This window comes from Acanthochromis polyacanthus, chromosome 10 (assembly GCF_021347895.1).
Source record: "Acanthochromis polyacanthus isolate Apoly-LR-REF ecotype Palm Island chromosome 10, KAUST_Apoly_ChrSc, whole genome shotgun sequence".
NCBI lineage: Eukaryota > Metazoa > Chordata > Actinopteri > Pomacentridae > Acanthochromis > Acanthochromis polyacanthus.
The window spans coordinates 10,726,394-10,751,812 of NC_067122.1; the positions used below are offsets into that span (position 1 = coordinate 10,726,394).

General features: G+C 40.6%; 1 protein-coding gene across 1 annotated transcript in view; it reads left to right on the plus strand.

Annotated features, from left to right (window-relative positions):
• The window catches only part of fam13b (family with sequence similarity 13 member B), a 90,664-nt gene extending 65,476 nt beyond the window's left edge, over positions 1 to 25,188 (plus strand). The window contains exons 9-25 of the mRNA XM_051954306.1: positions 3,083 to 3,127; positions 6,519 to 6,614; positions 7,154 to 7,322; positions 10,131 to 10,207; positions 10,937 to 10,988; positions 11,295 to 11,424; positions 12,060 to 12,131; positions 12,786 to 13,059; positions 13,231 to 13,369; positions 14,113 to 14,194; positions 14,864 to 15,052; positions 15,803 to 16,017; positions 16,903 to 16,986; positions 17,091 to 17,186; positions 17,292 to 17,674; positions 19,069 to 19,170; positions 20,791 to 25,188. Of these exons, the coding sequence (XP_051810266.1) occupies positions 3,083 to 3,127; positions 6,519 to 6,614; positions 7,154 to 7,322; positions 10,131 to 10,207; positions 10,937 to 10,988; positions 11,295 to 11,424; positions 12,060 to 12,131; positions 12,786 to 13,059; positions 13,231 to 13,369; positions 14,113 to 14,194; positions 14,864 to 15,052; positions 15,803 to 16,017; positions 16,903 to 16,986; positions 17,091 to 17,186; positions 17,292 to 17,674; positions 19,069 to 19,170; positions 20,791 to 20,914 (2,329 nt within the window). The 3' untranslated portion in view covers positions 20,915 to 25,188. The remainder of the gene's footprint in view (positions 1 to 3,082; positions 3,128 to 6,518; positions 6,615 to 7,153; positions 7,323 to 10,130; positions 10,208 to 10,936; positions 10,989 to 11,294; positions 11,425 to 12,059; positions 12,132 to 12,785; positions 13,060 to 13,230; positions 13,370 to 14,112; positions 14,195 to 14,863; positions 15,053 to 15,802; positions 16,018 to 16,902; positions 16,987 to 17,090; positions 17,187 to 17,291; positions 17,675 to 19,068; positions 19,171 to 20,790) is intronic.
• The last annotated feature ends 231 nt before the right edge of the window (positions 25,189 to 25,419 follow it).

The following is a 25,419-nucleotide window of genomic DNA, read 5'->3' on the forward strand; positions in this document are numbered from 1 at the left end:
TGCCAGTCAGTGGCAACTAAATATTTGTTTTTTTTTATTTAAAAGGATCCCCATTAGCTGATGCCAATGGTACCAGCTAGTCTTCCTGGGGTCCGAAATACTAAACAGTTTCTCGAGTTTTGCACCTGTTATTGATGTCACAGTGTGCTGACTCTTCTACATCACTTCAGTAAAGTGAGAAGTTAAACTATGATAGACAACGTTTATATATATATATATATATATATATATATATATATATATATATATATATTTTTTTTTAAAGGTAGTATCAGTGAAAAATGCTGTGCATTTTATTTAAATGGGAAACTTGTGAAAAGATGCATCATTTAACAGATTTTTGTTCAAAGCTGTGAGATACTAGCTGCGTTTCCATGCACTGGTCAGGCCAATTTGCGGCAAACTCTTTAAATATTGGTGAAAAAAAAAAAGTAAATTATTTCTTTCCTTTAACTGTTTTACAACAAATAAACAACACTGTGAAAAATAAAAGAACACTTCTTGTTATTTTACAGATCCCCATTGTTAAATTACAGATAACTAATAAAATTTAAAGAAAAAAATGAATTTACAGCTAACCATAATAAATGGGCATAAATGGTCCACATTAAAAATGTGTATTTCTACAAATTATAATTTGCCCTTTTACAATGTGTGACCGTAGAAGTACACTGTTTTTAAAACAGTAAAAAATACTGTTATTTCACAGATATTTGCTGTTAGTTTCACAGTTTTCCTAATTGTAGTATTCCACTGTTTTTTTAAACATGTTTTTGCTGGCATCCTTGCACTCAGACTTTTTTTGCACATTTTTTTCCCAACTTAAATTAAGAGCTTTTTTTTTTAAATCCTGTGTGTTCCCATTAAGTCTTTGTAATCCAATAGTTAAGAATCTGTACATAATATATTACGCAGCTACTGTGGACAAGCAAAAATGGAGATTAGTCCTGTATCCTGCAACTTGATTATCTGCCTAAATCTCAAGTGCTTCACAGTACATACTGTACCATAGTGTTCCATTTTAGTGGTATCAGGTGTGTTTGTTTACTATGTCGGCTATGTTTGATTAGTAAAGGGAAAGGGCATGCGTCTTTTCACCTTGACACATAATCAAAACCAACTTCTACTACACCAGGGAGCTGGAATGCTCAGTGATCCTATTTGTCCTTCATGGTGTCCTAGTCAGTAAAGAAATGCCCTTAAGGGCCAGTAAAGGTGCCATGTACAGTACTTCAGGGCTCAGCTAACACTAATAGAAATGTTACCGCTGCTCATTAGGGAGGTTGAAGAGGGCATGGAAACCCTAAAGTTCCCAAAAAGAGCGTGTGTTCAAGTTCTCGGGGGGAAAGGGTGTAAGATGAGATATTATCTTTGCTACTTCGTGCTTATAGTGATTACGTAATGTCCTTAAGGACCCTATCAAAGATCTATTGTTAGAGATCCTGCCACCCAGTGCGTCCCCTCAGGGTACAACGCAGCAGGAGAGCCTGCTGTCAGATGTTATCAGTGTGTCAAAGGGATAGTTGCTGCTGTAGGGAGCCTGCAGGGTGCATTTCTGTTTAAAGGGCAGGAGCAGAAAAAAAGGAGAGAAGAAATTCTCAGTACAAAGGATCTAATGTAAACTCAGTCCAGATGATCACTCTTATTGGAGAGACACAGTAAATGTTGGCCTTGCACAAAGAAGTGAATCTAACAATATACAAGTACTTAATCAGTCAAATTGGTAGGGCAAGAGAACAAAAGAAAATATTCTGATTGTCGGTTTTCACATTTCATTTCTTCTCGTCCATCACCATCAGTCCTGTTTGGCATTAGTGTCTTTTGGCTGCATTTCAGCAGTTTCCTGTTAGATCTCTGAAACACTCGCATCTTTCTTTCTTTTTTGGTCTGTCTTTCCATCAAGCACATGCATGATCAAGGTTACGGTGTCAGAGAGGGAATGTGAGACGGTTGTTACATTTAAGGTGGGTAAGAATCGAGGGAGGTGGTGAAGGAGAAAAGTAGAGCTTGTGATAAAGATGAGCAAAGGGCAGGGATCATATTAAACTGATTTTTACCATAAAGTGTGAAGGGATGGAATGAGAGGAAGAACAAGTGGGGGGAAAAAAGCATGTGAGCATGAAGACCGGTACAAAAAAGGAGTCTGAGAAACAACGGTAAAAGAAGAAGAAAACGATAGAGGGCATTATGGTTCCTATCTGCCATTAATAATTCAGTTTTTATCGATCCACCTGAGCACTTCTTGCTGCATTAGAAGTGTGTGTGGTTGTGTTAAAGTGGCAGAACACACATGCACACAAAAAGCTTGCATAACGTCAGCTGTTGTTTTTCTAATGAGGCGAGTTTGACCGTCTGAGACGCACACACACACACACACACTCAAGCACGCACACACACTCAAGCACACACACACACACACACAGTATATATGAGAGGTGTCCAGGCACTTGGGCATAATGTGAATGACCTTGTGTAAGTGTGAGTTGTGTAGGAGGGTTATATAAATCCTGGCGTGCCTGTCAGGGAGTGTGTTTTTGAATCCAGTGTCAGGACACATCTCAGCCACCTCCCTGTTGTATGACACACACACACACACACACACGTCCTTGCTTGTGGAGGAACATCGAAGAACAAATATGCCACAGCACACACCCTTCTGTCTGATCAGCAGGGTGTAGCAGAGCTCCGTAGCCTAAATAACAATCTGCCCACCCAGAGTGGCGCCGCTGACTACAACTTTGTGTATTTGCATGTGTGCTTGTTTGTGTAGCACATTTTTTTTGGATTGTCATTTGGCACAAGGGAAAACAAACTCATCTTGCTGACTTTCACACTTCTTTATTTCGTTTGATTTCACCTACAGTGCACTAAAAACTCCCTCAGCACTTGATTTCCACTCTGCCTCTCTAACGCACACAGACTTCATCTTTAACATCATTATTGTCATTCTTCTTCCCTGTTTTGACTTTTGCTGCACGACACACACACACCCTACAAGGTCATTTTGTGTCGGTATGGGAGAGAGTCAAAGAGTACGTGATGTTCTAATCAGGTTGTCCTTTTCCCCTCTCTGACTCTGCAGCTCCCACCTCTCCACCATATCCATCCTGCCCACTGACTCTGCTGAGTAAGTCCACACAACGACAGTGACATACATGGACATGTCTTTATGTTCACTCACTCATATATGCATCACAGCTTCACAAGTGAATGCTTGCACTACTAATATACTAATGGATCACTAAACTGACAAAAAAGTGGTGTGATGAATCATTTTACATGTGACTAATGGTGCAAAATCTTAAATCAATTTCTTAGATCTTGCAAATTTGTGTAATATTACAATGTAATTACAGAAAAAACCTGCTAACTATGTACAAAAAAGCCAAGTTAGCTGAAGTGTGAGGAAACGGTAAAATACCATCTGCTCGAAACCCAGACGAAGCACCGGAAAAAAATCAAAAACAACATGCAGACAGTGCTGAGAAAAAAGGATGTGAAAGAGCAGGTACAAGGTCAAGAGGAACAGAAGAGGAAAGCAGCCCCTGTGTTTTGATTATGAAGCTAAACTAAAGCATTTTACATGCCGTGGTGCTTCCAGAGCCGCAGGGACACGAACTCAGCAATCACATGACTGTCAGGCCTCTGCTTCCTAACGTCATGATGTGGAAACAGAATAACATCATTTTCCAAGGTGCTGTGCAATAACATGGGTTCGCTGACCTGAAGGCTCGAGTGCAAATACCAAAACCGCAATGTGACCTCTGCAAACTGTTTTGTTACGGTCACATAAGTGCAGATACTCACAAGTTAGAAAGAAACAATATTTTTCATTTTTGCTAGAATAATTGTATAATTAATCAAAATTCTGGATTATATATTTCTTTGCTATCATCTAATTGACTGAGCACATGCCAGAAAAAGCCTTCTTGGCTTACCTTTTACAAAATCAGTGTTTATTCATCACGTCATCTGGATGAACAAAAAAAATGTCATTTCAAAAAGAAAATGGCTAGATAGATGCCAGAAATGAAAGTAAAGCAAGACAATGTAATTAAGTCAGTTTGAGATACATGCTGCGTGGTGGATAATGGGCTTGAAGCAGCTGTTTTGCTGTGGCAGTCATTTTATGAAGCACACGTTGCATGAAGAATCACAACCTGTTACCTACAAATAAAATAAAATACAGCTTCTAGCTTGTAGACAAAATGTGTCACTTGCAGTTTGCTCTGCATTTCATTAAACGGAGACTTGGTGAGTTTTGAGGTATTGTCGGAGCACATTTCCAGAAATGTGTTAGAAATACAAGGACTCCGGTTACCTCGACAGGCAGCTGTCTCCGAGTGTGACTCATGTCTTCACTTTCCCCTGGATACCAGGAAGCAGACGGCAGCAGATAGAATGCCTCTGTTCACTGTGTGTGAATAAGAAAGACTGCTAGCGCATCGTCTTTTACTGCTTATGTGCTTGTTTTTGGTTGTGGCTGTTTGTCTGTGATGTATGGTTATTATTAGCTGAGCTTCATGCAGAGGCTGCTGTTAGTGAAGGTGAGCATGTGGCGCACAGTTTGTGTCCAAATGTGTATTTCTAGATTCACAGCTCACACATTTGTTTGACCTCAGCCCAATACCTTTATGAGTTTTTGCCTTAAATGGACATAGCAGAAACCCAAACACAGTTATGTTCCAGCGCAAGCTTGTCCATCTGTGAATATGCTGTGGACACCTGACACAGCCAGCATGATCTTGGTGGGAACTATATATTTAATGTACATGTAATGAAAGGCCAAATAAAGTAATGCAAATGTGCAAAATAAGGAAAAAGTAGGTGTAACATGGTTGAAACTCGATGAAGAGAAGAAGCCAGTGAGCAGTTGGTGTGGAGGAGTCAGAGTGAGCTGGGTGTTTTCCCATTTAATGTCTTTTCCTACCGGCTCTGCAACCTCTACTGCTGTCTAAGCTGGAATAGTGACAAAGCTAGCAGACTGCAATAAGCCCGAGTAAATGAGGGAGGAATACATTATCATCACACAAACGCGGTCCAGTAAATGAAGCCAGATAAATGAAATCGCGGTAGAGCCCGTGGATAAACCGTTCTATGTCAGTGTGGAAGAGGTCAGCGTGTGACTGCTGCCGTTACCTTTTATAGACCGTAACGTCCTCTCCTGCCTCCTCCCTGGCTCCACTTTAAGCATTTATAATCCTTTTAGAACTGGATCAGGTTATTGACTTAATAAGGACTGGTTAAATAGCTCAGAATGGGGGGGGGGGGAGCATTTTGGTGATTAATAGTCTCATAAAATGTTCATTTCATTATTACCCTTTCAGCTGTGTGTCTTGATAGCCAGATATTCAGCAGCGATACACTTTTCATTAAAAGCGCCAATCATTTGTCTGTTAAGTGACCAGTAGAGGTCTCTTGGTACATTCATTGAGGTTGACAGTTAGGATTTTGTGACGAGGATCACATGTGGTGCATCTGCAGGTTTAACTTGTGTGTCCTGACTGCTAAACCTTAGCCTGAAAACAAACATCTTAATTAAACGAGTGAACGATCCACTAAGCTCATTTGATTCAGTGTAACTGAGCTGAAGAGCACATTGCCATGTTGAGACTCAGTGTAGAGCAAGTGAACATTTGCAGAACAAGCAGTGATGCAAGTCTTAAAACAGTATAATTATCAGTTTTTGTCCTGGTTAGAAGTATTACAAAACAACTACTATTAGCAGTGTTAAATTCATGCAGCTTTGGCAATATAGTTTTATCGTGGTATTTTTAAATGTTGGATCTTCTATGTAGCTATTACGGATTTTCAGCTATATTTTATTTTTACAAGGACAGGAGCAATTTAATCATTTCCAGCAGGGTATACACCAGTATTTTTATTTTGCTATTCAAAACAGCTCTAGCATTTGAGGCATTTAGTTTTGATCTACTTGATGCACCACAGGTTAAAGAAGCATGCCCTGCAGCAGTGGTGTTTGGTTTATGGTTATGGCTCACTTTATGTGGATTTACTTGGATATTTTTGTTGGCATTTGTGAGATTTTTCCTTCTGTGGAGTAAAAATTCTGAAGAAACAGGGAAAACATGGTCACAGGAGCTTATCCAAAGTAGTTAAGTAAACTCAGGTAAACTTTTAACTCCGCTGTGGTGTGGGCAGTCTCTGACAAACGGAACTGTTGCAGTTTAACCTCATTACAGTTGAGCTACACTCTGTCCTGCACTGTCACTCTAATACACATGGCCTAAAAACACAGTGTAGTAGTAACTATAGACCTTGTCAAAGTTTAGCCTTAAAAAAACATTGCAGGTCCAGCTTCTGAAAGCAATAATTTCAAGACTGGCCCACCATTGGGGTCACCTTTGTAGCAAATCCTTGCATTTTTGATTCGAATCTGTGAAACCCAACACATCAAATCATGTGGAAAAACTGTCCTTTCTAGTAAAACATAACCTTCATCCCACATTAAGTACACAGTAAATTCATTTGATGATTTTTTTTTTGTATTCTAACAGGATAATTCAGCGAACCATCAGAGCTGCAGTGGAGCAGCACTTCTTTGAGCTGAAAACCTCCATCGACCAAGACCTCAGTAGCTACGACAGCCAGGGGTAAGAGTGCAAATGCACACTACAACACAAACATGCATACATACATAAAAAACAAACGTACTTGGATCTAGTAGAATCATAAGGTGGATTTGTCTTACACCTTTGGAAAACCCCTGCAGGTGCACCTGCCAGTGGAGACATCCGTTACAGATTCCTCTGTGGTTGAAAGTGGCATCAGATGAATTTAAGAAACATATTTGCCATAGCGTACATTACATACAAAGGGACAAACCTAGCCAGATGGGTCAGGTTACCAGTAAACACGTAGAGAGCTGTGATGCTAACTAGCAAACTCTGCATGTTGACAGGAACAGCTGTTCAGTGGTCAGTCGCCTTTAAGACATAACAAAAGGTCAGGGAGTGGCCAACATAGAGGACAAGCACACCATGAATATTTTACATACTAAAATAGGCAGTTATATGGAACTCTACATAGCAGCCACGTCATTACGGTGTTATTTCAGTGAACCGTTATACTTCTGCTAATTAAATGTCGATACTTTGATTATTTTATTCACGTTTTCCATGTAATTTTCCAGGGCAAGTCCCAGTGAGCCTGCAGAACGGGGTTGCCATGGTGATGAGGAACAACAAACTGACCCCGAGGACAGTCCCTGCGACACAGAAGGGGAAACCCCACTCAATCAGACCGAGCAGCACATCCAACAAAGCCAGAAAGACACACAGGTCAGTAGGAGATGTGGATTCATACATTCATACCACACATATACAAGGTGACACAAAAAAACGGGAACTTTTTAACAATCCAATAAAACCAAGAGTGATAGAATAAAAATATTTTATTCATAGTAATTGAAACCTTAAAACATGCCATTTAAGAAACAATGATGGAATTTTCATTTTTTAAAAATTACTTCCTGTAGATGGCGTCCTCCTGTACGAATGCATTCCTGAAATCTGCTGTTGAGATTCCTCATTGACCACTGCAACATCTTAGCTGGGATACTGTGAATTTCATCCTGAATTCTCTGTTTTAACTCATCCAGAGTTCTTGGTTGAGTCGTGTACATTTTACTCTTGAGATAGCCCCAGATAGATTTTAAGAATGCATTCGTACAGGAGGACGCCATCTACAGGAAGTAATTTTTAACAAATGAAAATTCCATCATTGTTTCTTAAATGGCATGTTTTAAGGTTTCAATTACTATGAATAAAATATTTTTCTTCCATCACTCTTAATTTTATTGGATTGTTAAAAAGTTCCCGTTTTTTTGTGTCACCCTGTATGTGACCGTCAAACACATGCTATCAATGTTTAACTACCACACTGTTTGGACGTCAATCATACACCCGAAGAAACAGCTTACGATCATTAATTAAATCTCTTGAACTGCTTATTTGTTACCTTAATGTAATACTGCCAAAAACAGGATCTCTCTATGAATAAAACTGTAAGTAAATTTATATGACACAAATGCACCCAAAATCACGACATAGTTTGTGTGTGGGCTCACAGCATATTTCCCATAACCAACCTCCTTCCTGTCCCAGTGTGTCAGTTCATTCCAAGGCTGAATGTTTGATATTATCAGCACAGACTATCTTTGTTCTGCTCTGGTTGCTACAATAGCTGGAATTCTACCGGGGCAGCAAGAGACAACAACAAGCCTGTTCCACAAACACACACACTAAGACACACACAGATAAATGAATACACAATAACATACAAGCAATGTATTCTTCTGATTAACATATAGTCAGGATTGAACGACACGAGGTCAGCATCGGCTCCCAAGCTTTACATCTTCGGGATTCAGGAGAGGATAAGTGTAAAAACAGGGCTGACTCCAAGTGCTCTACAAATTGTTGACACGAGTCTTTAAAGCAACAGAAATCTGGATAAGTTAGAATTATGTTTTTGAATCACAGTCCCACATCTTGCGCTTAACACATACAGAAAATGTGTCTCAGCTGTGCCACCTGTACACCCATCTTTTATCTTTCAACTCAACCATCTGGAAGGTGCTAATGTTTCAGATTTAGCTTTGGGGAGCCACAGTGGATGCATGTTGTCTTTTTTTTCCAGTGTGCCATGTACAATTTTAGTCAGGCTTGTCATGGTGAAAATCAAAACCCCTCAATGCTGCTGCCCCCTCAGAGCCTCAGTGGCTCTTTTCCCAAGAACCATTTTAGCATCCAGATGGAGAGGTGAGGAGCAGACAACATGGCAGACGGACTGAGATGTGTCCCAGGACTGAAAAGAAACCTGTCACTTGTTTAAACAGTAATTTGGATGAGTTTCTTTAAATAGATCAGCCAGGAGCCCAAGAATGACAGCTGCACCTCTGTACCAAACTACCAAACAGATGCACACCATTCTCTGTCTGTACATAAAAGCAGAGTGACATGTATGTCCAGTAGATCATACATTCACACTGGCAGGTACACACAGTGAGTCATCATAATGCTCCTCATTTCATCTCATCTAGTCAACAGATTCTCAAATGTTTCTATTCTGACCCGTGCAGTTCAGTTCAAGATAAGTTTCAGTGTTAATGAAATATAGTGAATGAAATATCATGAAATATAGTCTTATATGTAACTTGCATGCTTTTATGTTTTTTTCCTTTCATGCTCTGGAACTGTGAATTTCTCTTGGAGATTAATAAAGTATCTATCTATCTATCTGTCTATTTATCTAATGTTTAGAACCTTCAATGATTAAACCAAGTTATTGCAGTAAAATGTATTAGTTTAGTGGTGCCATCACTTGTCTTTATTTTTGTATTTTGCGCTGTAAAGAAGAAATGGAGATATGACTCCACCAAGGAACACGGCAGAGTTATGTGACAATCTGTGTTGGTTTGTCCGTCTGTTAGTCTGTTCGATCGCAGCATTACTCAAAAACAGACCAATGGATTTGGACGACATTTTCAGGGAAATTACACAAGGACCGACTGATTAGATTCTTGCAGTGATGTGGCTTACAGTCTGGATCCACGGATTTGTTAAGGATTTCCGTATCATTGTTAGATAGCAGCACTGTGTCACTGTAATTACGACAACAACTGAACACTACATTAGTTGCCTGCTGACAATCACATGATTGCGATCCGACTACAAATTGCGGACCACAAATTTTTTTTAAATTTCATCCGTTGGAAATCATACAGCGACAGAGCATCCTTGGCAGAGTACCGGCTCTCTGAGTCCTTTTCTTGTTTATTATTTTATTAGTATTTAATTAGTAACAACTTAACTAATTGTTTCCTGGCTAAGTTATTGATTCCAGTGCAACCTTTCTGAGTGGCAGTCTGTATTTTATGTTACATCTTCTTACTTCTACGATTCAGGATAAAGTAGAAAAACTATGCTCCCTGATGAAGTGAAAAATCCAAGTATCGGATGCAATTGTTTGCAATTTAACAGCTTCCTACTGTCATGTTTCTTGCTCTGCCCTACCACTTTTCTTTCAAACTCTGTTCATTAAACACAAGAAAATTAATTGTAAATTGTTGCTGTTGCTTTTACCCAGAATTCCCTGGACTCTGTCACCCCCTGGAGGAGAGCTCAGGAATGGATCTGGATGCAGAAGCTGTCAGTGATGATGAGAACAACTTTAACACTGCCAGGTGAGCTCCTCACTCTTTTTCAGCCATTAGAACATCAGCTGCCTCAATCTGCCATCAGCCGGTTTAGTTTGAGTACACAAAGAGCCACAGTCTTTTACTTCAACACGAGAAAACGAGAGGGAGTTATGTTGTTGTGCACCGATCATTTGACACTTGACGTTTACAAATCACTTCGAGATGCTGTCTCAGCGGGATCTTGTTTTACGCTGCATCTGAAACACGTCTTTATCTCACTCTCCCTTGCACATAACACGTTTTAATTCACACTGCATTCTTTTGTAGTTTTACACGTCATGCAGTATCACACCTTCTGCTTGTGGCTGTTGACAAACACAGCCAATGCAGCACAGTCACTAAGGCCGGTACTTAAATACTGTTTCACACCTATTTGTTAAAAATGGGAAAAATTTGCAGCGTAGACAAAGCATTGATTTCAGTTGCAGTTGAAGCAGCAGCTTGTGTTAATTTTTCCCACAAGAAATGATTCATGATGTGAACATATTTTTAGTGGTGTGACTCTTCCTCAGCTGTCATTCAGACCTTCCTCAGACGTGCTCTCATGAAGACTCTAAATAGAGCTGTAGCCGTCTGATTGGTCAGTACTGGTCAGAACAGTAACCAACAACTGAGTTATCAAAAAAATGCTAAAAACATACGTCCTCTGGGAAAGTCCTGAAGTGTTTATCTGCTTATAAACTCTGGCATCATGGTTGTGATCTCTGATTTCAGGCAGGACAATCAGCCCCTTGTCACCATGGAGCAGACCGTCACCATCACCTGTGTAAGTAGCAGAATGTGGGAATATATTAGTGTTTAAGTTACTTTTTCTTCAAAGGAACCTTTACATTTTGATTTAATTACAAGCTTAGGGGAGTCATTTTTCTATCCATGTAAACATTTGGCAAATTATTACCTCACTATGCACTTTGTTTTTCCGCATTTTCTTCTTTTCTAATTAATTTCTCTCCCGTTCGACCTGCATCTGCACCTTTTCTCTGCTTTTGTACATTTATCATAAGTTATTTGTTGGTTTTCTTTATTCCTTCACCCCATGATTAATCTCTATAATCCCTCTTTCCTCCTCCAGGAATCGAGTTCATGCTGTTGTGATCAGAACGCCAACACCAGCGAGAACAACAGGAACCACCTGTCGCCATGCCAACCGAACTCTGGCCACAACCCTCACCTCCAGCTTTTTCCTGACAACCAATGGGAAGGTGTGTGCCACTTTATCACCAATATACCAACACCTTCTGTGCAGCATTCATATAAATATAATTTTGAGAAATATGGTTTCAGCCAATCATAAAATGCACAGAAGAACATACCCATCTGGTGGGAGACAAAAAGAAAAAATGTGATAAATATATTTATTTATGGGTCTTCAAAATGCACTAAGTTCAAAGAACTTTCTGAACAGTAATAGCTGTTTTCTCCCAGTTTGGTGCTGTAATTATGGCCGGTTAAATAGCTCTAAAACCTGTCATCTGTGGGTGTGTAGAGGCTTAAAGGTTCTCTGTTTAATTTAGAAAAAACCTTCTAAATTAAATTTCGAAAAATTGAAATTCGTGACTGTGCATCCCATCCATTTTTTAATGTTTCTTAAAGATCTCTGCTGCACTGCTGCTCGGTTTGTTAAACTTTTATGAGCTGTCATTCTCCTTCATTTCCCCGTGTTTCTGTGAAATATCCAGTGTGACTGATTTAAAAAAGCCCTTTTGTTTACAATTAAACCCACCAGGCACAGATACCGAATGAATGCTGGTGAGGTGGTGAACTTGTTAAGAATGACTGACCTCACTGTTCGTCTTCTCTGCTATCTCTCTTCCTCTTCCTCCTTCCATCCAAACAGCGTCACCCCCCTCCCATCTCCACCTCCCTCCCATAGACTTCTCATGTATGCATCTGCAAAAGGAAGGCCAAGGTAAGTAGCTTCATGTGTACCCACTCATCCACCAGCCTACCCAGCCCTCCTTTCATCCCGTCTCATTGATTTTTTTGCGGTGGTTGTTTTCCTGGCGTGGACACGGTACAGGAAGCTAAATTCAAATATTCTCACATTTTAAAATGTGCTTTTGTGATACCGGTCATGAATAAATCCCTGCATGTGAAACACTCTTCCCTCCATCAGATTTAATAAGGTGCTGGCGGACTGTTTTTCCTTTCATCTTTACTCTTCCCTCCTGCTGCAGGGTCACTGGACAGATTGATCAGGACACCTTTCCTCTCTGATTACACTTTTTACTCTGTCTCTCTCTGACTCACCCCTGTCTCATTATTGTCATGACCCCTCCTACACGCTCTCCTCCTTTTTTTTTTTCCACCTTCGACTCAGCTTGTTAGCATAGTGCTGACAGTCAGTCCACCGTTAATCAGGCTTAGCGTGAGTCAGCAAGGTACCGAAGAAGAATTGAATTTGTTGTTGAATGTATCATGTATGCGTCTTCAAATGTACAGCACTTATCAAATATATAATACGCTTGTTAGCAAGGGATTAAATTAGTCTTCTCTCTCCCTTCTTTCCTGACCTCTTAACTTGCTCTGACTCCTCTCTTTATTTCTTTTCTGATCTCTCCAGACCCCGTCCCAGCTTACAAATCCTGGCAGGACGACAACGACGGTGGAGAGGCGCAGCTCTCCCCCCTGGCTGGTCGCATGGTCCCTCTCCCCCCGCTACCCTTGGAGGAGGATGGTGAGGAGGAAGAGGGGGAGGGAGTGCAGGACGACTCTCCCTCCTCCTCCCGCTCCCACCCTCACCTCCTGGCACGACGCTTTCTCGATTTTGGAGCGCATGGCGCCCAACGATTCCTCCAGCAGGACCTGGACGCCACCTCACCCACCAAAGCACAGAGGTACGGCGAAGCACCGACACCCAGGGCGAGCTCGCTCACTGTGAGGTTCTGTTTAAGGTGTTAACATTTGTAATCACACCTCCAGTCATTCTCTTTGGTCTGTGTTAGAGCAGAAATGTGTGGATTATATCGAGTGTTTTTGGCAGTTTGTTCTTACTTGTGTATCCTCAGGCCGAGGCGAGCGTCATTTGGCTCCAAAGAAGCAATGAGAGGAGATTCAGTGACCCACCAACTCACCAAGAAGCTTCAGCATCTGAAAAAGAAAATCAAACAGTTTGAAGAGCAGTTTGAGAAAGAGAGGAACTATAAGGTAAAAACAGATGCGTAGAATGTAGAATTTATTATACTATTACTGAGCAGTCAAAGTGGTTGACCAATAGCTAAACTGTTCTTTTAAAAAAAAAAGTAAAGTCCACTCTCTGTAATAAATCGAATAAAAATAGCTTGTAGTCAATTTTTCTCCTATTCTCTTTCTTTCTTTCTTTCTCTGCTTTGTTTTTCTCTTCATAGAGTTATTAATCTGATGAAGGCTTATAAGACTTTCTGAAAGTCAAAACCTATGTGTGAATAATGAAGATCCGAAACATGAATTAATTTTGTGCATTGTAGTCCCGAGGAATATAGTCTGCTCGGTGACACAGTGTAGCTGAAGAAAAAACAAGGAGCAACAAATTTTCTTTACTTAATCATTAAGGCTTTGATGAGGCAGTTTCAGCTACCATCAGTTCACAGGAGGTTTGGTAGTTTTTGTGATAACAGGCAATAAAAATCAGCTTTGTTCTGACATTAGTAACAAACACTAGCAGCTTCTAACAACCTTTGAAATTCGACATAGTTGTAAACCTCCAAGGTGACGTTAAGTTTGATTTATGGCAGATTGCCTGCACACTGCTGAAGGCAATCACAGATCTTTTTAAAGCTTTGTGGAAGTCTTTCCAAGCAATAACATCAGTGGCTAAATTGCCGTTGTAAATTCTGTTTTGTATTGCTTTGACCTTTTGTCTGAAATACCAACTCTTGCTCCGTGGTTTCTCTCCTCTCCTCGTCTTTCAGCCCTCGCATGGAGACAAGGCAGCTAACCCCAAAGTCCTCAAATGGATGACTGACCTGACCAAGATCCGCAGGCAGATTAAAGGTAGAGCTGCTCGTTCGTTCTCCCGTGAACATGCTTTGGTGTGTGTGTGTGTGTGTGTGTGTGTGTGTCGGTCGGGGTTAGAGTGCTGGACAGTTTGAGCTTCCCCACACCTAACCTTTGACCTCTGTAACAACATCGCATGTATGCTGGTCTAACAAACATAAGCAGACATGCACATGTTCGGGGTTGACGTGGCTCTCACATGCGTGGCTCCCACCCTCCAATGTGCTGGTGCGTCCTTGTGAACCCACATTCATGACCTGCAGGTTGAGTTCAGTAAGGTGAAGCAGTGAAAAAGTAGAATTAAGACTAAAATTAGGTTTGCAGAAACTTTTTATTGATACGCTGGTGTTGACTGTCAGCAAGCAAGCGTAAACACTCATTCAGATGATATGTGACACATCTATCATACAGCAATCCTGGTCTACACCTTGACGTGTCTCTGCCCCTCTCAATTGTTTCACCGTGCTGAACGAACCCCAGGCAGCTCGTCCACCTCCTTTTTGCGAGGCGACAGCTCTCCTTTTTGGAGAACACAGTGGCCGAAACATTTCTCTCTGTTTCAAATCAAAACTGAAAAAAAAAAATAACGCGAGCACCCGCTCTCCACTTTCCTCCTTCCTCCCCTGATCGCACATCGACCGTTTGATTGATTGATCGGCCAACCAGGACGCCAGCACCACCTTTTACCCAGAAGCACGCTGAGGCACCAGGCTTTGCTCCATTCACACAGACGCCACCATGCTCCCTCCTCCCCTTCCTCCTACTCCTCCTCCTCTATCTGCTCACCTCCCCATCACACACTCACCCCCCCGCTCCACCCCTACTCAGGCCTGAGCTCTAGACCGTTTCACCTCAGTAAGTACAAACCCCTCAGTAAGTAGACATTGCAAACACTACTGACAGTCACTATGAGGCGGCTTTGTGAGAGCATCTTGCTTCCTTGTTTTGGTGCATTTCCTCCTGAAACAGCATGTTGTCACGGGATATTTAATGGAGAGATGCCTTTTTCCAAGAGTGTCGTGATGTAGTAGTGGTGTAGTTGGGGTTTCCATTTCAAAATAAAACATGTTTAGAATTAGACATGTTTAGGTATGGACTGATATGTCAAAGTATTTATCTATATGTATCTTTTAGCAAAAAATTTTGAACTGAAACAAAATCTTACATATACAAAAAGTAAGAGTGTGATTTTAATGTTTTGCAGTGACATCTAGAACTACTATAATTTTAAGGGAAACAGTGGGAGGTCAGGCTGACCCAGGGACTTCATTTTTATAATAATTTAGTCAGTGTTATCAAAATATTCAGGAAAAGGTTATTGCTCTCTATATTTGGGTTTTTACTTGGTGTGGTGTCATGTTTTTATTCAGGGTGTGTTGTCCCAGCATGCTTTCTCCTTATTTTGAATTGGCTCACCTTAACCATGGCTGCCATCTAATAAAATCCTGCATGTCTGGTTATCCAGTGAAAGATGTGTAATGTGTGTTTTTATCTCAGTTTTCACCCTTCATTTATACTTTACCCCTTCTGTCCCCACAAACTCATGTCTGCCCTCCTTTTTTACCTGTTTTTTCTCTCCTCATCAATGTATTCCTTCTTCCCCAGATGCCAAACATCGTGCTGAGAGTGAGCTCGGCCCTCAAACTCGTCCTCGCAGCAACACTTTGCCCAAAAGCTTCGGCTCAACGCTGGATCAGAGCACTTATGATGCAGCCGTGGAGGTCAAAGGTCCACGTCCCACCAGGGAGGAAACACTGGAGCTGATCCAGCGCAGGGTCAAAGGGAAGAGGCAGGAGGACGGCTGGCCTGATGACATCAAGGTGAGGAGCAGATATTTCCCAGCCTGAATCATGACACACATCAAAGGAAACATGGAAGTATTTCTAAATTAAACTGAATATTGTTAAATAATGTATAGTCGAGTTACTGGGTCATAGTGACCACATTTTTCAGCCTCTATGTGGTTTAGTTAATGAAGTGCAATACAGAGTTGTGGAGCACAGTTCACTGCTCCTTAACCAGCATTAGATCACATAACAGATAAGTGACAAATGAATGCATTAGACCTCTAAACTGGGCTACCATCTAAATTGTCCATGTTGCCACTCTGCTAATGAATAAAAAAAAGCCACAGGAATGTTCAGATGTGTTTTACACGATGAGCTCGGTTAAATCACGGTTAACTGGATTAATTTATGTGTTTAAGATGAAGATGAATCTTCAAGAATATTCAAAGAATGCAGAATGTTTGATGTTAAAATATATTAAATATTTATAGCTTTAGCACATTGCAAGAGATAACTTTACAGTTAACACATGTATTTTACTGTACTTTACAGGATTTTTGAGAATGCATCAATAGCAGTTAGAATTAAACATCACACAGTAAATGCATGAGTAAAAATATGAAAAGCACAAAGGGTAGAGCTGGTAAACAGCAGAAATTGCTGAAAGAAAAGAGAAAAATTGGCGTTGTATTCATTTTAAAGTGCACCACTGCTCCATCTGTTCTGCTTAAGCAGGATTTCTACTACACCTGGGAACATAAACAGCTTTTTGGCGTCAAGCATTTTGACATGAAATTACGTCTCAAATTGTCATTTTTCAGCTCATTGATTCCCAAACAGGGAGTGTGGGCCACTTGTATGCGATTAATTCAATGTTATATCCCTTTTGCATTATTAACCGTCTTTCTTTCTCTGTAGAAGATGACCAAGGAGCAGCTGTCTTGTGAGAAAACAGTACTTCAAAAGAACCTCCTGCACTACGAAGGCCTCCATGGTCGACCAGTGAGTTAACCAACATCCTAAATCCTGCTAAGATTTGTTAAAGCTGCCCAAAGACACCTGTGTACACATTTTTTAACCACGCCTGTGTGTCTGCCTACGTCCAGGTGACCAGAGAGGAGCGTCTGGTGGTGAAGCCTCTCTACGATCGCTACAGACTGGTCAAACAAATGCTCACCAGAGTCAGCATCACACCCATTACAGTAAGTCAACTACACACTCACACACGTCTGTTGTCTTTGGTAGACATGTAAATATATAAACAGTAGATGGATAAGATTTACTGACCTCCCTTCTCTTTCCCCTAGGTATCCCCCTCTAGTAAAAGGCGGAGTCAAACCCTACAGCCAATCATCGAGGGTGAAACTGCTCATTTCTGGGAGGAGATCAAAGAGGAGGAGGAGGAGGAGCGGAAAGGTGGCGGAGGAGGAGAAGAAGAAGAGAGGGAGGATGAGCAAAATGAGGATGAGGATGAAGAGGAGGAGGAGGAGGAGGGAGAGAGCAGCGGCGGCGAGATGCAGAGCCCTGAGGTCATCATGGCCGTCGACCCCATGAGCCTGACCGATGGACCTGTGAGCAGCCAGAACCAGCCTGACAGACAGAGCGACTGTCCAATGAGAGAGAAGGTGGAGGAGGGTTCAGGAAGGCTGGCGCTGGACCTGCGGCTGTCCAGCTCGAACGCCTCGTCCATGTAAGAGCACAACACACAAAGAGCAGGGCAGCCGTAGTTAAAGGGGAAAGAGTCTGGATAGTTAGCATGTGCGCTTAGAATATTACTGTTTGTTTCTCATTTACAGAAGCAGCAGTGTATAGGGACAGCTAGTGGGCCGTGAGCAGACATTCACTGACTACTAAATCTCTCAAGTCTTAAATGAAGTTACTAAATGAAGGCCTACTTTGTAATGTCTTCATGCTACACGCAGGAAAGGAAATTTGTTCTCTCGCTTTTATAATCAGGTGTTAAGAATTTAATTGTACTCAGAAGATATCGAACAAAATGGCAGATAACCATTTAATATTCTCAAATATTAAATGTTCAATTAATGTGGAAAAAATTAGAATCTGCTGACAGTTTCATTGATGAACTTTCAAAGGCGTTTTTAGAGAAAGTATTAATATTAAACATCTGCAAATCCTGAAGTGCCGTCAAAGCATATTTCAGTTTTTCTGGCTTTCTACAGGTTCAGAGAGCCTTATTGTGTCTTGTTATTACTAAAAACACCGCACAGTCTGTGTATTCTAAAAAGCATGACCTGGGGGAGGGCAACAGGTGGGCAGCGGGAACAAGGATGGTAAATCTGACACATGCTAAGAATCCAAGTATGCTAACTAGCTATATGTCTCCAGAATACCAGATTCCACCTTTAAATTATTAATCGATAATCATTAGTTGCAGCCCTGCAGCAGTGTCATAACTCTGGAAAACTGATGGCAACAGCTGTTCTACCACAATCGTACACAGCCTCGCAAGGGTCACAGCAAAATGTTTTAGTTTGGCGTTTGCAGGCAGTATGGTTTGTTTCAGATCCGAGAAAAATATTTGATTAGCACGGTCAGCATACGCATGAAAGAAAAGAACGGAAACATTAAAACTATAACTGTGATGAATTATCTACCTTTTGCAAATGTTTCTATTCTGGCTTAATTAATGACCCTGGGGAAGAAAAGCAGTCACTTTGCTGACTGTGCATACATAAGCAGGAATAAGGCATGACACAGAAAACCCAGGGTTCATCTGCTGGTTCTAATCTGCTCAATGTGTCACTCAGCACATACCTGGAATTAGCACACACACACACCTCTGATCAGCTCAGTTTCTACATCCAGGTCTCTTACTTTGACATGATCCTGACCGCTGATCCCTCACGCCGCCACAGTTCACGCCTCCTCTTCTGTCTAGACTCAAGCCTTCTTTCATGCATCTCAGTCCAAATAATCCCTGTTGAGAAAAAAAGTCTATTTTAAGTATTTGTACGCTCAGAATTGAAGTAATTTTAAAGCATCTGAAGTCTACAAGACTCCAATATGATATTAAAATAAGGCAGTTTGTGTAGCAATGTTCTTATTTATCTCATCATCCTCCAGGCCAGAGCTGCTGGAACAGCTGTGGAAGGCCAGAGCAGAGAAGAAGAAACTGAGGAAGACCATCCGAGAGTTTGAGGAAGATTTCTACCAGCATAATGGAAGGTAAGTGGGAGAGACACCCACAGTGTTTTAGCTGATGGTGTACAAAGTCCAGCAGTGTTACTAGGAAACAATAATAATTTCATTACAAGCACAGAGTTATTCGAATCGGTCCAATACAATAATACAGCTAAAAACAGAGATCCAGAACACACCTTGGCAGTGTTCTCAAGTGGTTTTATAAATGAGTTACAGCACCTCCAATAGTGTCAGAAGAATACAGAATATAATCAAAATGTAAAGAACTAGAAGCCTTGGCTGTTCATGTCTCTAGATTAACCAGCTGCCACAAAACAAAGCTGAGTAAAACAGGAACTGTTTCACATTCATAAGTGTCCTTTTATATTACAGTTTTTTTCTGTTATATCATCATGGCCTTTATGTTTTATATAAATCACTCTGGATTGCCTTACATTATGAAATACATTCTAAGGCTTTTAATCCTATTGTAAAATCAGCAGCAGAGTAACGTATTTAATGGATCACTGTCATGGAGTAACTCCTGTGAGAACGAGATGAGCTCTGTTAAACTGATGTTTGACAATCAGCAGCTGGACATACGCTTTCTACAGTAGAGTAGGTTAAAGTTTGGGGCATCAGTGAAGAAGAAGTTAATAAAAAGTGGTGAAATGTTTTGGAAAATCACCAACTCAAGTCTGGGACCAAACTACACAATGCAAATGTCTGTGGAGATGGTCTTCATTTCAGATTAAAGGAAATGGTGATTTAAAATCCTAACATGTTAAAATACATGTTAAACCTCAACCAAACATGTTGATCTTTGATAACTTGTACGATGTGAAAAGGTGTTCAGGCAGGAGCTGTCAGAAACATGGCAGGTAAAAACCACAAGTCTGACGCCAGTCTGTCCAACAGATGTCTTGTGTCTGTTGGATTGGATTGTCTGAGTCTGGAAAGAGATGATGAACACTTTTATCACAGTCTCACAGGCTGCGAGTGGCAGGTACTTGAGTAGGGCATGGAAATGAAATCGAAGAGTTTTTCCACAGAGGGTGGCTATAATCGAGCCAAGCTATGCCATGGATGGCTGCCAGCAGTTGAGCAGTGCTGGTACAGTGCGAGTGCTTTTCACGGCGCTGCACTGCTAACTAACAGCATTTAGGTATGCTGGTCACAAACCGCAGCCGTTTATACTGTGTATCGCTGCAATATGCAAAAAGGATCTGTTGATCAAATAAAGCTAGATATGCACATATCTGCTTGAATAAACCTGCTTTTATTGAAATAGCATCGCTCATACTGACATTAACCAAAAGATTTCCTCTAACTTTTTGACAATAAAAGCATATACTGGCTTTTAATATGAAACAAGAAGTGCTGGCATTGGTTCAGTTTTCATCAGCACAGCTCTGATATGGCTGAAGGTGATCAGTAAACGGCTTGATCTCTCAAACAAACATGAACACAGCAGGGAAACTAAACTCCAACACAGAGAGGTTCACATACAGTCTACAAAAGCAGAGAGAGCTCAACCAAGACTTTAAAAACCAAACTTTTTGTCTAGTTTCCAGCTCAGACACACAGCTTTAGCGTCTGAAGACAAAGCAGGCAGCAGGACATGGAAATATCCTGTAACCCTCCCCTCTCTCTGCTCTGCTATAGAAATGTTCAGAAGGAGGATCGGGTTCCGATGCTAGAGGAGTACCGAGAGTACAAAAGGATCAAGGCCAAACTCCGGCTCCTGGAAGTCCTCATCAGCAAACAGGATTCCTCCAAATCCATCTAGACCCTCATCAGATACCTGCTGTCACCACACATCATCACTGCAGCGAGGCCACTCCCAGGATCACTCCAGCCAACAACATGCACATTACAAGACTTCACACCTTCATGACCTCCTCATGCGGTGCTGCAGTCAGGTCACGGGGAAACAAAGTCTAGGCTTTGGATGCATTCATTAAAATTACCACGTAGATACCACGATATAGCCTCTTTGTTCACACTGTAGTATTGCAGTTGGAAATCTTCACCAGTGAAGAAGAGTCTCCAGTAACATGTTTGGGGCTTCTAGACTTCACCTGCAATTTCACTACAAGAACCAATGTAAAGTTTTGACTCTTGGGTTGTAGTTCTCAAACCGATTCAGTCACAAGTGGAGTAAAAGCTGTTAAACTATCAGTGACTGGTCAAACAGTTGGACTGACACGGTTTGTAAACAACATTCAGTTTGTAACCAAACACTCAAGGACTACAAAAAAAAGGTGAGGAATTAGTCAGCTTTGACTAAAACAGCAGCAACATAATGAAAATGAGGGAATTTTTAAGTCAATCTAATTTGCCAAATGTCTGCAAGTCGATGGGAACAAACAGGCAAACTATTCGGTACAAAGCAAACTAAAAAAAAGTTGACATTTTTAAGCATTTCGGCTCGAAATTAATTTAAGTAAATCTCAATTAACTGTATGTGACTACAACTAATCTTAGAATGTCTACAGCTACCAAATAAGGGTCCTTATTAATCCCCAAGTTTGCTGTAAATGTGACGTTATAAACCTGCAATTTTACTGATTTTTTCCCCATGACATGAATGCAGCAGCAGCACTGGTTAAACTTAAAACGGCTCATGGCTGACACTTGCTGCCTCAGTCTGACTACATATCATCTAAAGCACGGCAGCAGTTTAAAAACGTGGAGGAAAAGGACTCATCACTGTTTGTCCTCATCATCGTCTCACCAACTTGACTTAAGACTTTGCACTCGTGTCTCGTGTATTTCCTCGTTTTCTGGTGGGGAAACAAAAACGCGTTCTGACTTTTTTATTTCAGGAACTCTTCTGTTGTCGATCTGTGTTCTTCGTGTTGCTGAATATTCTTATCGGACAGCTCGAGGACTGGCATTTTAGACGCTCTTCAGTTAAGACACTTCTTCATTTGGGACGCCGCACACTGTGTCAGGGTTCCCACTTTTGTTTCAACCTTTTCTCCCCTGTTGTTATTTTAATAACAATATTAACAGTCATAATAATTTACCATCCTCACATCCTGGATGCTTCACCTTCTGACTGATTTTAAAATGCATTTACAGAGTTTAAAAACAAGTTTGTGAGTGTATTCTTTTTTCTTTTCTTTTTTTTTTACAACAAAGGTGTATGCTCATTTGTTTGTGTGTTTTCTTGAATGAAAAAGTAACTGTTCGATTCCAAGAGAAAAATGGGGGAAAAAACAATTGTAGTAACTCTGATTAAGACCGGTTACAGTTTTCCTTTTCATTCATTTCTATTCTTTAGGGTTTTCTTCTACTTTTTGTTTGCATTTTGGGTTTTTTTTGTCCAGGAAGATGTGCATCAGTTGGCATACAGTGGTGTTTTTATCCCTAGCAAAATGATTCCTGGTTTAGTTGTCGTGCGCTCGGATGTGAGTTTTTAGGTCATATGGTTTTGATTTTAATGGCACTTGAAGGCAGCATTAGACAAAAGATGCTCACAGAAAACGGCCCGACTCAGATTAAGAGCTGTTGACGTGGATGGACACGATTATTGCAGAAATTATGTGGAAAATTCTGTACTTGCTGACTTTCCTCCTTGTTTCTCAGTCGTTTCCTGTTCGTTGTGCTACGTGAAGACGTGACGGGTTCTGAGGGACAATGGGTGATAAATTCTGAAGAGACGAGCCAGTATCTGGTCCACGTTGCTTCTTCATCTCAGAGTCGATAAAAGCATGTTGGCTGGTCGTCGGTGGTTGTTGGTTAGGGTCTGACGATGTCTGTGAGGTGCCAACACTGCCAGCACTGACTTCAAATGGAGTGAAGCAACTCCGTCAGTGTCGAAGGTCTCATTCGTATGTTAGCATGACGTCAGAGGGAAGTTGTTCTAAAGTGAAGCAGGAGTCCTTCTCGGTCAAATCTGCAGTTCCAGTGAAGTTTGATTTCCTGCTGGCAGGTCAAATGAGGACAGGAGGAGGAGAATGCCAACGAGCTTGACCTCTTTATTCTTCTTTGAGGCCATGTTGTCCTGCTTGTATCAGACAGAATTCGAAGTGTCACAGTGAGATAAAGAAATGTCCAACAGTCCCTGAATTTTGGCTTTAGCTGCTAAGTTTGTAAACCGGCTGTTTGTCAAGTGGCGTTTTATCGATTAATCTTGGCTGGTAAAGAGGCTGGTTACTTGTGTAATGTTTGTTTTAGGCAGATAGACACAGGTGGTGTACATTTCTCTGCCTGAATCAAAGCTGACTGCAGTCTTTATTCTGTAAGTGGACAGCAGATGTCACGGTTTGAAACTGAACCTTTGAATGAGTTTTTGAGATTGCGTGTTTGTGGGGGATATGAGGGGGGGTGTGGTGTGCGTTTGTCAGTTAGAGGTTTGATGTAAAAAAAAAATGTTATTTGCACAGCATTCACTGAATGCAGCCCTTTTGAGTTTTTTTCATTTGTATTTCTAGAAATGAAGCACTACTTCTATACAAATATAAATATATACTGTACATAAGAAACACCCGAAGGAATGAATGTCAGAAATGTTTAAATTATTTCAAACATTACGTTTGGCCCCCTTTGGTTCATTACATTTGTGATGCCCTGAGAATGTGTTTTTTTTATTATAAATATTGCTAATACTATCATAACCATTATTTTGTGTGATAACAACAACAACAATAATCCTTTTGTATCTACTCACTAACTGTAAAACCAGCCGTAGACGTTAGTCTGGCACTGTGTGTGGATAAGTCACACATGAACCTGCTCTGTTTTATGAATTATTTTATCGCTCTGTGTAATATAAGCTAATATAGAAGCAGTACTGTAGTGCGCTTGCATGGCAAACGAGAACATAATAGTGTAAAAACATGATGTATTGTTTCCATTATTTGTGCCATGAAGAAGCAGCAATAATAAAAGTTTGCGTGGAGTTTTTCTAAAGTATCAGGTCATGGGTGATGATGGTTTGGATCATTTGAGGTACAATGCGTTTTGTTTCGTTTTCCACATGTTGTCACACACACTCTGCTCAGACGGTGTGTTTTTACCACTGCATCACGTTGGCACCGCTGAAAACCAAAATATCAGTACATTTGGGAATGTTAGCGAGGATTGAAAAAGCCAATGACAGATGTATCATATGAGAAAACATTCCGGTTTTTATCATCCTTCAAAAAGTGGAAACAATCCATCGTCAATCTCTGAAGGGCTTTTACTTTAGCTTTTACTTTTTTTTTTTTTTTGAGTCTGACAAGGTGAAGAGTTGGTTTGTTTGGCACCTCAGTTACAAGATTTCAAGTGAACAAACGGTGTGTTCTTTTCGTTGTTTTTCATTGTGCCTGAGTGGTAAAATTCACATGTGGTTCACACGTTCTAAACTGTAAATGTGTTCTGTCTTTGTCAGTGTACAGTATCCTTCATCTCACACTCGCCCCTCCGACGTGCATGGTTGTTTTACGCAGCTGGAATTCACAGCAGAGGTCGTCGTCAAAGATGTCTCTTGGGTCAGCCCTCCTCCTGAAAATGATTTAGAGATGATCCGTTTTTTGGTCAAAACAGTAGCAGACAACGTAAGAGATATATTTTTACAATCTGTAAGGAGATTTAAATTTTAAGAAGTCTCTAAAGCTGTTTAATTTAAAAGAAAGAATCATCTTACTGCTTTCGGAGAGCTCAGATTTGTGACTGTACAGTTAGAAATTCGCCAAATCTTTAGTTTTTCTTTTAATCGCAAACTGTGCAGTGAACAATCTGACCGCAAAAAAAAAAAGTGACATCTTTGAAACAGACTTTTGCTACAAATTCCTTTAACCAGAGAGGATTTCAGGAGGGGCAGGTTATAAACTGCTCCTTCCTGCTTCCTCCATTCGATCTACATGTGACGCGGTGTTTTACCACATCAATATGATGTATCTATAAATGTTTTCTTACTTTGCGAATGCTTTTTCTGTTGTTTCTTCATTCACTAAAAAGGCTGAGAAAATACAATCAGTAACAAACATTTACACGTGAAAATAAAATTTACAAGCTTGTCACACAACCTCTCCTGCTTTCTGAGTCAAATAAACAGAAGAAAACTATAAACTGGTTGTGTTCTGTCCACTTTCCCTGTATAAATTAAATTTGAGGAAAAAAAATGGTAAAACTGGAGCTCAAATAAGTATTACTCCACTTATTCACTGTTCTACCCATACTGTGTCACCAAAAAAGGAACAAAATATTAGAAACGTTTATTTTAGGATATAGTAGTTTAACATGTAAGCAGCTCAATAAATACCGATGTGTACTGAGCAAGACAAGTGCTCCTACAAAGTC